Source organism: Amia ocellicauda, chromosome 1, assembly GCF_036373705.1.
Source record: "Amia ocellicauda isolate fAmiCal2 chromosome 1, fAmiCal2.hap1, whole genome shotgun sequence".
In the NCBI taxonomy this organism is placed as follows: Eukaryota; Metazoa; Chordata; class Actinopteri; order Amiiformes; family Amiidae; genus Amia; species Amia ocellicauda.
In genome coordinates, this window is record NC_089850.1 from 30,817,664 (window position 1) to 30,831,798 (window position 14,135).

The 14,135-nt window shown below is 41.8% G+C and overlaps 1 protein-coding gene across 1 annotated transcript in view; it reads right to left on the reverse strand.

Moving 5' to 3' along the window:
* ascc3 (activating signal cointegrator 1 complex subunit 3) overlaps positions 1-14,135 on the reverse strand; it is a 312,947-nt gene that overhangs the window by 50,217 nt on the left and 248,595 nt on the right. Inside the window, exons 21-28 of the mRNA XM_066701745.1 lie at positions 13,457-13,682; positions 13,150-13,304; positions 8,078-8,176; positions 7,794-7,962; positions 7,147-7,367; positions 6,868-6,953; positions 6,336-6,502; positions 5,913-6,058 (exon numbers count right to left, since the gene is read on the reverse strand). Coding sequence (XP_066557842.1) covers positions 5,913-6,058; positions 6,336-6,502; positions 6,868-6,953; positions 7,147-7,367; positions 7,794-7,962; positions 8,078-8,176; positions 13,150-13,304; positions 13,457-13,682 — 1,269 coding nt within the window. The remainder of the gene's footprint in view (positions 1-5,912; positions 6,059-6,335; positions 6,503-6,867; positions 6,954-7,146; positions 7,368-7,793; positions 7,963-8,077; positions 8,177-13,149; positions 13,305-13,456; positions 13,683-14,135) is intronic.

Here is a 14,135-nt window from a genome sequence, read left to right on the forward strand (position 1 = left end):
ACCGCATAATAAAAATAAATAAAAAAGAGCATTCACCTTCAATAGGGCTTGTCCCAGTTAAGTTTAATTATTCTCTTTTAATATCTTCTCCTGAGATGTCATTTTGTTAGAAGTGTTGTTTTCTTGGGTGTGCATGTGTGTGCATATCTAAAGGGCTGTATAATGGATAGGGTGGCCAAACAAAATGTCCCAATATAAACAGCTCAGCCAAGATTTATTAACAAATCTGGTCAAGAAGATGAGGAAAAAAGATCATTCTCTTCTGTTGAATAGCCAGAGCAATCAGTCTGCCAAAAAGTGGACTGGCTGGTATCAGATAAGGAAATCACTGGACCAGTGGAAAAAAACTAAAACATTTATGGAACTGTTTTTATCAATTAATGAACCAAAGGAGGCAAATGACCCCCCATAAACCTACAGAGATGTAATAACAAACTTAAAAAAACATTTTATTGGTAAAAAAACAACAAATCAGTAGAATTTGGTAGAATACACTCTAAAATTCACAGGTGTAGAAGCTTTAAAACATAAACTTTAGACCCCTTAGACAAAACTACAATGCAAGCAAACCTTGACAACTTACACATCATTGACCCAAGCTAAATATTTGTACTGAATTACAACTTTGAAAACTGTATTTCTCACTTTTGATATTGACCTACAAGGATAAAAGCATAACGTAAATAGTTCAGAAAAGAAGCTTGAATATATAAAAAACAATTCCAGAGAAAATTCTATATTTTTAAAATAACGTATTTATTCCTGGCACATGACGTGAAACTGTTCACCAATAAATCCAACAATAAGCCTCTGACCTTTAAAAACAATGTAATGTTGTGCTTCACCAATGTTTTTAAAACGTTAGGTTGCGTATGCAACCCCCGTTATCTGAAAAAGGAAGCACTGCCCAAGGGGGAGGGGTTTCTGCATACTTCCATAGGAACCCGTTCGAAACATCACTCTATCAAAGCTGCCATTGGCCCCTGTGCTTGTCACTCAGAACAGGTCCCTTCCCCTTCTCGTTCGAAAAAATGTGACGTCAGCGCAGGTTCATCCTCTTTTGCTGGGAGCTAGGACTCCTCCGCGACCTTGCAACCCTTGGGCAGTGCTTCCTTTTTCAGATAACTGGGGTTGTATTCGTAACCTAACGTTATCTTTCGAGTCGGAAGCACTGCCGAAGGGGGAGGGGGTTGCTGTATAACAAATCCATCGCAAGGAAGGAGGCAGTGAACCGTTAAGGGAGACTGCCCCGAGGTGTACTGCTAGGGGGCTTCAGCAACACTACTCCAGACCAGTAACCATAGGGCCGTACCTGAGCCGCCCAGGAGCGATGACCATAGTCACACTCTTACCGAGAACTGTCTAGAATCAGCATATACAAAGCGGGGCTACAGAGGTTAACTCTTACGCCCTCTGCTTACAATAGCAAGGCAGGCTACTCTACTAGTGCAGCTAGGAGCGAGGCCATATATCTACTTGCACAATATCTGGCGCAGGCAATCAAGCACCTTGTGCGGCCTCCGCCCATTATCATGCCAGTGGACCCCTGATCCAATAGGAGCGGGGCCACAGACCCACTGAAAAACACAACATAATACACAGCCGGCTAGTCAGGAGAGTAGCCAAGCTAAGCAACAATATACAATATATACATAACACATGACAGCAAGACCTTCAAACGAACTATATACACCATGGGGCGCGGGAACGAACTCATGCACCACCCATAGAACACAGGAGCAGCTGACACCTGCTGGTTAGACTGGCTAATGCAGAGCAACATTAGCTCTACTGTCCTGACAAATTAACTATATACACGGCGGAACACGAGAGCCTGCTCGAGTGCTTACCGCTTAGGACAGCAGCAGCGGTCTCTTGCTCAATGGCACACAGCCAGAGCGGGCCACAGACCTGCTGACCAAGGAACTATGTACACAGGCAGTGAAACTCGAGTACCATCAGCTGGGAACAGCGGCAGTGAGCTCCATTCTACACATTTTCAGAATGGAGCCACAGTCCTGCTGTTTAACACATATTATATATATACAGAGCGGGGTACAGGCCAGACGCACGCACCACCGCAACACGATGCAATGCGCAATGAATTAACTATATACAGGGCGGCCTCGTAAGGCAACGTACTTAGAGGCCACATTACAGACCCTGGACACATCAACAGGGCTGCAAGCAAGTCCAGGAGCAGCTTGCGTGGGCGCTCGACTGGAAGGCATAGTCCGGTGGAAGGGAAGACGCGGTTCAAATAGCTCCATCAGGATGCACTTAACAGGGGCAGACAGGGAGAGGAAATCAGGAGCCAGAGCCCGTGGGTTACTGGGGCTCGATTGCAGTCAACACTGGGTTCCCAATGGAAGGGACCAGTCCTGTCACGTCCAACCTGTAGAACCGGGCAAATGTAAGCAGTGAGGCCCAAGCTGCAGCTGCACAAATGTCTACCAAGGGGGGCGCCTTGAAAAAGGACCCATGATGTGGCAACGCCTCGTGTCGAGCGGGCCACCAGGTGTTCAGGCACTGGGGTCTCGGTGGACTCGCAGGCCATGGTAATGGTGTCCACAATCCGATGTGAGAGGCGCTGCTTTGAAAGCGCCTGGTCCTGTGTCCATGCTCCATAAGACACAAACAGTTGGTTTGAGCGCCGAATGTCCTTTGTGTGTTCCAAATAGCACCTGAGGAACTGCACAGGGCAGAGCAGGTGAAGCCAACTCTCTTGCTCCGAAGAAGAAGAAGGATAGGCCTGTTGACATGAAATGGAGACAGCACTTTCGGGAGGAACGCAGGGTTAGGCCATAGCGTGACCCTGGAGCCATCTGCCACAAAACGGACACATGATGGATGTACGGACAGGGTGTGTAACTTGCTCACGCGTTTTGCAGAGGTGATTGCCAGCACAAACGCAGTCTTAAGCGACACCAGCTTCAGCTCAGCTGAGTTCAGTGGCTCAAATGGGGCTTGGGAAAGTGCATCCAGCACTACATCAAGGCGCCATGCGGGCAGTGAAGGGGTGTGAGGAGGCCGCACAGAAATGAGACCCAGGGGGCTTGGCATCAATCCGCTGCCTTGGCACCAGGTGCTAAACGTCCGCCAGTGGTAGGAATACTGCGACCTTGTAGAGGGAGCTCTCGCCGACTGAATAGTGGCTACTACCTCGTCTGACAGACCTCAAGCAATCAATCGCTCCCACTCAGGGGCCAGGCCCAGAGCTGGAGGAGGCCCAGATTGGGGTGCCAAAGCATGCTCTGCACCTGGGATAACAACGGTCAGGTCTACAAACGAGAATCTGCGAGGCCAACGTGGGGCTAGCAGCAGAACTGTGATGCAGCAGCTAGGAGGCCCAGCAGCCTCTGGCAAAGGGACACCCTGACACAAGCTCTCAGTCGGAATAGGGAGAGACGTGTGTATGGAGGCAACTCTCTCTGGCGCCAGCGTTGCGAGCATGGCAACGGAATCGAGGCGCAGTCCGAGGAACTGTGCCTGCTGAGCTGGCGTCAGCCGGCTCTTCTCTCTATTGACCCAGAGGCCCAATTCAGAGAGGCAGCCTAAAATCAGGTTTGTGTGGTTCTGAACTGGCTCCCTCGAGTGAGAACAAACCAGCAAGTCGTCTAGATAATTGAGGACTCAGACCCCCTGGCAACACAAGGGCAGCCAACACGACATCCATGCACTTGGAAAAAGTGCGTGGGGCTAGTGACAGGCCGAAGGGGAGAATAGCAAACTCAAATGCTCGCCCTCAAAGGCAAAGTGGAGAAACTTCCTGTGCACCTGCGCAATGGGGATGTGACAGTACGCATCTTTCAGATACACCGTGGTGAACCAGTCGCCGGGCTTGATGGCCTGGGACATGGTGCCCAGGTTGAGCATCTTGAAGCGCAACAGGTGGTGGTTCAGGAGCCTCAGATCCAAGATGGGGTGGAAACCACCATCTTTCTTGGGCACAAGGAAGTATGGGGAATAGAATCCCTCGTGCTGCCCCGGAGGGGGCACTTTGCGGATTGCACGCTTCTGCAGAAGCAGCACACACTGCAACGGTCCCTCATTCACGTCCACACCACTCCTCGGAAGGGGGATGGACATGTTTGAAATTGCAGGGAGTAGCCAACTGATATAATTTGGAGCACCCAAGCGTCCTGGGTGCAGAGTTGCCAATTTGAGAGTTGCATTTTTATTTGTATTTGATCTATTTAACAGAGATTTTGACTATAGAGCATGGAGGGGCAGGATCAGAAGGCCAGGGGAGCTGGAGAGACTCCACAGTCCTCTGAATCACTGCCCAGAACTCCCGGTACTGTCCTACAGGAGCAGAAGGGATGTCCTCGCTCAACGGGACCCCCCCGTCACTCGCCGGAGTGGGAGATTGTCGGGCGCGGTGGCGATTGTGGTGGTCCCCGGTGGAATGGTGGACCGCCGGGGCATAGGACCTCCCCACTCCAGGCAGGCAAAGTGAGCCGGTTGCAAGCGGCACAGTGGAGAGGAGCTCATCCCTGAGCGCACACGCATGTGACAAGGGAAACATGTAGTGGGAGCGCCGGTCAGTGTTTGCACCAGGGACACACAACAACTGAAACGCCGCCGCGACAAGTGGAGCGCCTAGCGGGCTCACCTCTGTAAGTGCGTCTTCACCCGACAACGATTATGTACACGGGGGCACTGCAACACCAAATGCAAGCTTGCTGTTGCCGACAAGGACACTGTGTATGCCGAGCACCAGGTGCTGGATACAAGCGCCGCGTAGGCCTGTAGGCTTAACCACACCATGTGTGCTGGGGTTTCTGGGGACACCGGTGATGCGGGGTCTGGGGTCCAAGGGGGCCAAGGGTATTAGACCAACAGCCATAGCGGGATCGAAAATCGAGGCCTGCACACACGGACAAGGAGGGCTGAACAGACTGAGAACTCCTACAGCCGAAAGAATAAACAGAACCTTAAAATTGTGCCTCAACAGGCAATGCCAACAATAGCCTATGACAAGGAATAGTGCAGCAAAGTAGTCTAGTTACTGTCTTAAATGTTCTTAAAAATATTATACTTATATTATAAACCTTTTTTCGATGTGTAGTATATTTATTCAATTGCAAAACAATATGTCCAATTTAGCCTACTGCTCAGCGATATTTGACATTAATTGCATCAGACTGCATGCATTGCATACTTCTAAACATTCACTCACTATATCCTATAAAGATTTTTTTAATAATCATAAAAGGCAAAGAGAAGTGTGTGGCCAAGCTTGCACAGTTGTCTTAACCTCAGTAATATAATTTAATGTAAACATATTTAATAATTAATGAACGGGTCCAATCGGGTCCAGTTGGTAAATACAATTAAATTGCATATACCCGAGAACCATCGCAATTATGTCAGTCCCGAACCAGATCCGAGTCAAAAATAAAAATGTTGGAACCAGACCTGCTCGGGTCCTGGGTCGGGTCTCGGAATTTCAGGTCTAGTGGACCTGTGAAGACCTCTAAATCCAACCAACCGAATTAATTGTTAATAACAATAAAGGTCTAATGCACAGACAAGACACAGAGAGCTCACGTTCTCGGTCCAGGCGAAATGGCAAAAGAGGACAAACCTGCGCTGATGTCACGTTTTATAGAACAGGAAGTGGGAAGGGACCTGTTTGAGTGATGAGCGCAGGGGCCAATAGCAGCTTTGATAGAGTGATGTTTCGATCAGGTTCCTACAGAAGTGCACAGAAACCCCTCCCCCTTGGGAAGTGCTTCCGACTTGAAAGATAAGTGCTAATATCTGAATAGTCATACATAACAGATTTGTATTATAAAGTCCAAGAAAACATGTTTCCCCAATATATTTGATCTATTTAACAGAGATTTTGAATATTTTAGTACTACCTATAACCCTTTAGAGGGAACAGTTGCTGTATATGAGAGTACCTGTCCAATTCCAAGCCAGTCTGCTAGGTCTCGAGCGTTGGCCAGGGCGGTCGACAGTCCCACAACCCTCACAGACTTGGAAGTGTGAGATGAGATGAAGTTGGTCCTTGATACAATGACTTCCAGCACTGGACCTCTATCTTCCCCTGTATTCAAAAGAAGAAGAATATGACTTTCTGAAACTGCACACCTGAGGATACACCTTGGAAGGTTTCATGCTTACATACAAGGTTTCATGTGTAAAAAGCACAAAGCACAAACATTATTTCATATTTACATTACAGAATATGTTAATGTACTAAGTATGCTGAGCAGTTTAAGAATATCAGCATAGATTCCATTTTTGGATTCTCCACTCCTAATACTGAAAATGAACAGACAGGTTCTAAGTGAAGTAACAATATCATTTTTAAAATAACAAACCCAGTAAATGGATCTCATCTATGATGAGAATGGACACTTTCTGGACATAGCTCCTGTTCTGCCAGCTTCTGCTGATCCCATCCCATTTCTCCGGGGTGGTGACAATGAGGTCGGCCTGTGCGATTGCTCTCATGTCAGGTGTCACGTCTCCGGTCAGCTCCACAACACTGGGAAGAAGAATATTTTGCGGTATAACATCTCAGAGCTCTTAATCAAAGTGAGAACTGAGCTGGTTACAATAGAACGCAGCTGTAGCTGTTTTCTATTAGGCTTTCATATAAGCTGCTATACAGTCTTTTATTTGACACTATTTTGGTAATCATCTGCTTAGGAAAATTGTACATGCACAAACGATTGCGAACAGGTGGAAACGAGTGAGTTAGAAAAAGGAGTGATTTGAAAAGATGGTATATCAGGCAGTAATGTAAACATCAATAATGGCGATTATAAAAAAGCTGTACAAATAAGCCTCTAGATAACGTTGAGTACTACAAAATCAGTGTATTAATCAGAGCAATTTAACTGGACTTACTTTTTGCCCAGCTTTTCTTCTATCCTGATCTTCCAGTCTTCTATTCGTTCACGGACCAGTGCCTTTAAAGGAGCAATGTATACCACCTAGAAGTGAAAAGAGACTTAAGTTTTTGTACAGAAGATGTTTTAAGTCCTGGTCTGTGTACTTAAATGCTTCACTCTTCTCCCATAATGCTGGAATCAGAAAAGTAGCCCTGGACAGCATTATAATATTTAATCACAATGTCCAGCACTTTTGCACACTAATGGCAGCACCCCTCTAAGGCCACATGCTCACCTTGGATGCTGGGTACTTGTTAAAGACTCTGAAGATTGCCATTTCAGCTGCAACAGTCTTCCCAGAGCCTGTGGGAGCTCCAAGGAGGACGTTGGTGTCAGTGTGATAAAGAGTGTGGAAAATCTGTGTCTGAATAGGGTTGAAATGAGTGAATTTATACAGACTTTCGTACTCTCTGTTCCCCAAGGCAGTAACGGGTAAAGGCTGCAGGTCCAGCAGTTCTAGACAAGGAAAAGACAACACATGAATTCCTCAGCCGTTAGGTGGAAAAAGGAAAAAGCATTGCAGGGATTAAGAAGGGTTTTTCAAAATGACTCGCTGGCTTGAAGAACATTCTCACGGCAAACTGCAGTCATTCTGTCAGATACATATAATTTGCAATCTTAATCTGAAATACGGATAGTTTTACTTATTATTGTAAATGTCACCGTTTTTGTGCCCAATACATTTTTCTTGGGAATGTATGATCTAGTGTGGTGGCGATTATTGGGTTTGCAAATTACTTGCATTTTATTCTCTTCCTAGGTAAATACTGGGAAATGTAGCATGTCCATTTTAAGTTCAATAAGGTTTTCCTCGCCCAGCACCACATTAGCCTTTCTGAAATCATTAATTATTAACATGAGGCCGATGCTCTCCAGTGTTACCTGTGTGAGGGGGGTGCCTCTCAGGCAGGATGAGGTGCTGGAAGTTGATAATACACACTGCCTCTGCTCCGAGCCACCTGTCCGAAACAGCACGGATGTAGTACTGAGAGGGCATTGGCTCGAAGATCGGGATGGTGAACACCAGCTGCTGGGGTTCATGGGTGACAACCTGGAAAAAATGAATATAATAATGCATATTAGTTTTATTATTTTTATTAAGTCTACAAACTGACTGACACCACTAACAAAAAACAGGACCATTTTCAAAACAGTAGAAACCACACCTGTTTTTTCTGAAGAAGAAAATATTCAGAGTGATATATATGGTCATTTGCGGGATCCTCAACCCAGATCCACCAGGGCTCTCCCACTGATCCATGGACCTAAACAGGGACACAGGCAAGAAACAGAGTAAACAACTGACCACAAATAGATTATTCACAGGAACAGTGAATAGTCCTTTTGTTTAGCTTGTTAGTAGTCTTCACCTGCCTGTGTTTTTTTATTAAGGTAACTGTAAGACAGAATTTTATGTGGAAAAAAAAAGATAACCCTTCAGCTTAAGGTTTGCTTTTGAATGATCATTTATTATTTACACACATGCATGCACACACAAAGGAGTGATAGGAATTGAAGGCATTTGCATTGAAGTAGACAAATAATACAGGTTTTAGTATGGTGATATTTTTTAAATGGTGATATTTTTAATTTACTTTTCAAACTGGAAAAAAGGCAGAATTACTCTGCTATAGATATAACATGAGTATGGAGATCTCCTAGTGTGATACAGACCCATTAAATTAGTACAGATATACATTGTAAGTGCTGCTTTTATATGATAAATTCTTCATTTTAATACTTTTTCAGAAAACATTTGTTTAGAACATACGTTTTATGTTTGGGAGTTTTTGTAAACTGTTTAGCACGATGGATCGAATGGCCTCCTCTCATTTGTAAACTTTTTCTTTACAAATTTTAAACATTGCACTGTCCTTTTGTTTCAAGTGATCTCCGACTAAGCATCTAGAAATGTATTGAAATTATCCAATTTACCCAAAAGACTTCTTTGCATGGGATGCAAATATAATAATTCTACAAAAAGTATCTTCAGGGTCAAGCCACCAGGTTTTGCTTTGTGTGTGTTCTGTCTTTTGTTTGTCATTGTCATAACCATATTGGGCCTAATTTTGCACTGTGGGCAAATAAGTTTCAAGAATTATAAATTTCTGGACACTGAGGAATGTATAACTTCCACATCAGTCAAGATTAACCCTGAATTTCTCGAGCAGATTCATAAGATTCATTCGCTGTAGTATTGACAGTTTATTCAACGTTAATTAATCAGAAAAATGCTAGAACAGTTACTACTAATACTGATGCATACATTTCATTCCAAGGCATAAATCCTGATATAAAAAGTATTTTAATGCATTTAGCTTAATTCTTAACTACTGACAAAGAACTCTTATGATTTGATGTGTTAGTCATTAACAGCTCTTGAGTTATATTTTCTCAAGCTACCGGTAGAGTAAACAGGCCACTCTTAGCATTTACGCATCAAAGAAAGAAAGAAAGGTAGGAATTTCATTTTTCAAGAAGGTTGGCAACGTGGATAATTCCATCTCAAAATCTAGCTGATAGATCAATAAAGTATTTTCCATAACCTGCCAGCCCACAACCATTACCTATTTCCTGCACAGATGATTGAGAAGACTACAGATCCCCATCATGCAGTGTTTGATCTGGGATAATAAAACTTGACACATTTGGTCTATGCCCTTTGTTTTCAATCCCACTGGGATGTGGGGCCAAGAGGTTTCTCCTATATCAGACCTAGTCTGTCTCATTTTAGATCAGACCTCAAACATGACCAGGATTTGAAAAACATTTTCAGGAGGAAACTATTTTAATTCCAGCTGCGAATCCATTCTTGAAACTACATTTGCACCTTCAGAGAGTTCAATATTACTGTGCAGTGCAAGCCGCTGAAATTGCTTCTCCACAGAGCTAGAAAGTAGAGGATTCTTAATAGTTGCTGAAACTGGCTATCTTCCATCAGAGAAAAACTAGTTACTTTCTTGGATAGTTTCTTTGCTTGACTGAGAAGGATTCTTTTGTGGAACTCGTTAAGTTTTCTGTTTAATGCGAATCAAAGTTTTCTAAAAGACATAACCTCCCATAAAAACAAAGGTTTTTTGTTGGTTTGTTTGTTTTTTATGTTGGTGGTTTGTTCCTCTTTAATTTAAATAAACTACTCCTGATAAAACAAATACATAAATATGCATTCAGTGTATTTATTCATTATTTTTTCAGTACCAGGTTTATTAGCAGTTTTATTTCTGCATTTCAAAGATCAACTATAGCAGATACTGCAGATCAAGAAGAAACAGCTTAAAGTACATTACAAAATAATAGCTAATTCTGTATTTAAACAGTATGCTGCTGTATACAAGGATTTCTGCAGACATATGGAAAAAAATGACAATTGCTTAAGCTGGTTTCTGGCAAATAAACATACATGTGTACATTGGCTTATAGTACATATATGTCCATATGGGGAGGATTACACTTAAGCCTTTGGTATTTTGTTTCAACTCTCCTATGAAAAGAACATGCATCACTGATTGGTCATAAACAGGCCTTTTTAAATAAAAGTATAACATGGTGGTAAATAATTTGTACTGCAATAGAGCAGATACAAAATAGAGCATCAGTGAATACAGAGCTCAATTGCAAGTACAGGATTTTTTTGTTGAAACAATCCCATACCTCAAAGGGATCAAAAGTGAGCACTATTATCAGTTTTCCTTTGTTTTCCTGGATTTAGAAGACCCAGATTAAACCTGATAATGAGCATTTTACTTACGGTTTCTGACAATTCGGGATTGAAGCCTTTAAATAATCAGACAAGTTGCCTGGGTGTACAGCAGCACCACCGCTTTCAATGGAAGCAATATTTCTCAACGGTGACTGAAGGGGATGCCTCTCTAACTGATATGTTCACAGGCTACCATAATATACACAGAATAGTAACTCTATTCTTCACATCTATGTAGGCACAGAACTGTACATGTAAAAAATAGTTCAGTGACAGAGGTGGGTGGTGGGTAACCCTATTGTGAACCCAATTACTGTATAATCAGACTTTCCACTGTTGTTTTTTGTTTTTATAGTTTGTTTTGTTTCTTAACATACACCAAATACTGTCTTTAATCTGCTCAAGCAAAGCACATTCAGACATAAGTAGCTCACACATTAGGAAATCCCACTATCCTATTTCAAGAAATTGGCAAGGATCAGTTAAAGCCTGGCCTCTCAATAAAATACATAATGCCTGTTTGGAGTCTATAATCTCTACAAGTTTTAATTTGGTAATCTAATACCATGAGGTATTTTAGTGTTCGTAAATCTTCAGGGTACACAAACTGAGCTTTAGGCATACATGTATGTAACTTCACATTGTAGAGAAATATTATATATGTTGGAAAAAAAAAGTATTTTATTATTTGTATTTTTCATCATATTTTAATAAATAATGGAGCTACTTTGAGAATTAGAATGAAACTAAATTAAAGCAAATGGAAAGACTAGCAAGTAATGCGCTTTAGACAAAATAAATACATTTCATTATGTCAAACATTTTGACAGGAGGTAGTGACTTAATTAGAAAATATGCAACAAAACTGATGTGGATGTATCGTGTGAAGCTTATTAAAGTGCAAGAAGAAAATACAGTAGTGTCCTCTTCCATTGTCCAGAGTTTCATCTGACATATTTATCCTGTAATGAATTCATGGATTTATTCCTAGGTTAGACAGTGGAGCTCAAAAATAAATGATAAACCAACAACTGGACAGATGTACAGAATTTCAATTTCACATCCCTTTGTTTTTGAATAACTCAAAACACAATGGAATCCATTTTCGTCTATATATCTATACTCTTCAGTGACCTCAGCAGTAAGCATAACAGATGTATTGCAGCGTGGTTAGGATGGTCATTACAGATACAAATCGATTTCAACTGCACAAGGAGCTTGTGCTATCAAAGTCCACCTTTCAGGCGTTTGTCTTTCCATTTGAAATTGGATGACCACTCAGGAGGTTATTATACTCACAGAACTGCCTTTGTGTCTTCAAAAGGTGGGAGTCACCAGCAGCTTAAGCCTTTACAAGCTAAGCTGGCAATAATACAGAGGCTCTATACTGATAAGTGGTCCGTGGAGTATGGGTGTGTGTCTGTGTGTATGTATGAGCAAGACTGAGATAAAGAGAGTAGGGCTCGGACTAACGGGTCAATCACACTTGTCCATCTGGTTCTCAGTTGAAGATGCAACTGCATTGCTATTATGCAGGCTTAAACCATAATCTAACAACAGGCCAATCATGCTTAGACCCAACTGTAACAAAAAGTCCAATTTTTGTACCAACGAGAAACAGCATTAAATTTGCCAGCACAGCTGGTCCTTAAGTTGAGAGATACTGGGAAGATTTAGTGTAACATTTTATAGTTCAGTGATCAGAGCTGCTTAGCATTTCCGTGAAACCGCCACCTGGTCTTTTTTATCATAGAGAAATAAAGCCTTATAACTCCTGATCTGCCTATCCAGAAAGCAACTATAAAAGCTCATATGAAGTTACACTTTGTGGAAGAATACTAAGAGAAAAAAAGTTATTTGTATATGAAAGTGAACAATCAAGCACAGGACCTATACATTTATCTAATTTGTAAACACAAAGTCAGCTTACTAACTGACTGAAATTATATAATTATAAAAACAAATTAATTTACATAAAATTACTAGTAATTTTACGAGGCTCATTTGTTACATTACTATAACTATGTAATCCTAAGCATTCTTTAGTCATGTGACCCAAGGCTTCCTGTTGGACATACCTAGGATTGCAAGTGATTTTGTAATAACTACTGTATGAATGCACCTAAGTTAAAGATTTGTTGCAATTAAGACTGACTTTCCAATATTGTAACTGTTCTACACTGCTTACTTTGTGCTGTTATTGTGAAACAATAGCTGGATGCTTAGAATTTTTTATTTTTTATTATTCCTGTACACAGACTATTTTAATATCTTCAAGACTGCCTGACAATTAATTCAACGATGCAGTGCAGGGAGGTCACATATGAGCACATTTTCTTAAAATTACTTTTTCCTTGGTCAAATTGATCTAATAAAGCAAATACAACTAACAATGTGATGTATTAGCATCAATTTCAAATTCCATTTGTACATTTATGTACATTTAATATAGTGTGAAGTTCTAAGCATAAACATGGAGAAATTATTGGTTTGATTTCATAGTGTTGCGTTTTCATAAGCAATTGTTACAATTCTTACCTGATCATGCCATTTGAAGTCAGGGTTTATGGTTAGCCTCACTCTGAGCACTGTGCGGGTAATTGGTTGGATGTTGGCTTCCATTGTTAAAGAAGGAATCTGGTGGACACATTGCTTGACCTTTAACCCGATATTCACATGATGTAACATGTGGCCTATTTATGGGGAGAATAAAAGGAGAATAAAATTAAAACATACTTATAACCATAATTATTTGAACTAAAGGTATACATAGTCACAATAAATAACTCTGATCAGTGTAACAATATACAACAATATGCTTACAAATTATGACAAGCAAACACACCTATTTCATCCTTCCTCATGTCCTTCAGCTTATCAATTGTCAGATTCTTTTCTTCCAGTCTGGTAAGGATAGACCCTGGCAGTATAGGGAACTGACGCAGTGGGTTTGCCCACCCCCACAGGCGCTTGTCTATGATCTTGCAGAGGTTCAGCAGTCGATACGTCATGGCAGGCCACCTCTTGCGCAGGGCGATCTCAAACAGTGCACGGACAATTCGAGCTGCATTCTGAAGAGAAATAATTCAGTAAAGAAGAAGCAGTGATTTTGTGCATTCAGACATCACAGACAAGCAGTACCTAATCTACAGAAGAAAATCTGGAATTTTCTATCTGTACGTCAAAGAACTGACAAAATCATGAATGGAATGGAGTCAAAGCTTTTATGAGAAAGACAAGAGGAAATGTTGTTTTATGACCTAACATCCAATGCTATTTTGATCTCTTGCATTGAACTGAGTGAAGTCTGCAATCTTTTGACTGCCACTCTTGATTTCTATGGAGTGCCACCAGAGATGCAAGGTATTTTATTCACTGGAACATGCAGAATCTTTAATGTTTTCTCCAGGCTCAATCAGTGTTCAACAAACGGAAAACTTATACTTGAAAGTAGGTGCAATTAACTATTCTTTGTAGGCCTATGTTGTTTTGTCTCCACAAGGCTTTTGGTTGTTTTGGTTTCA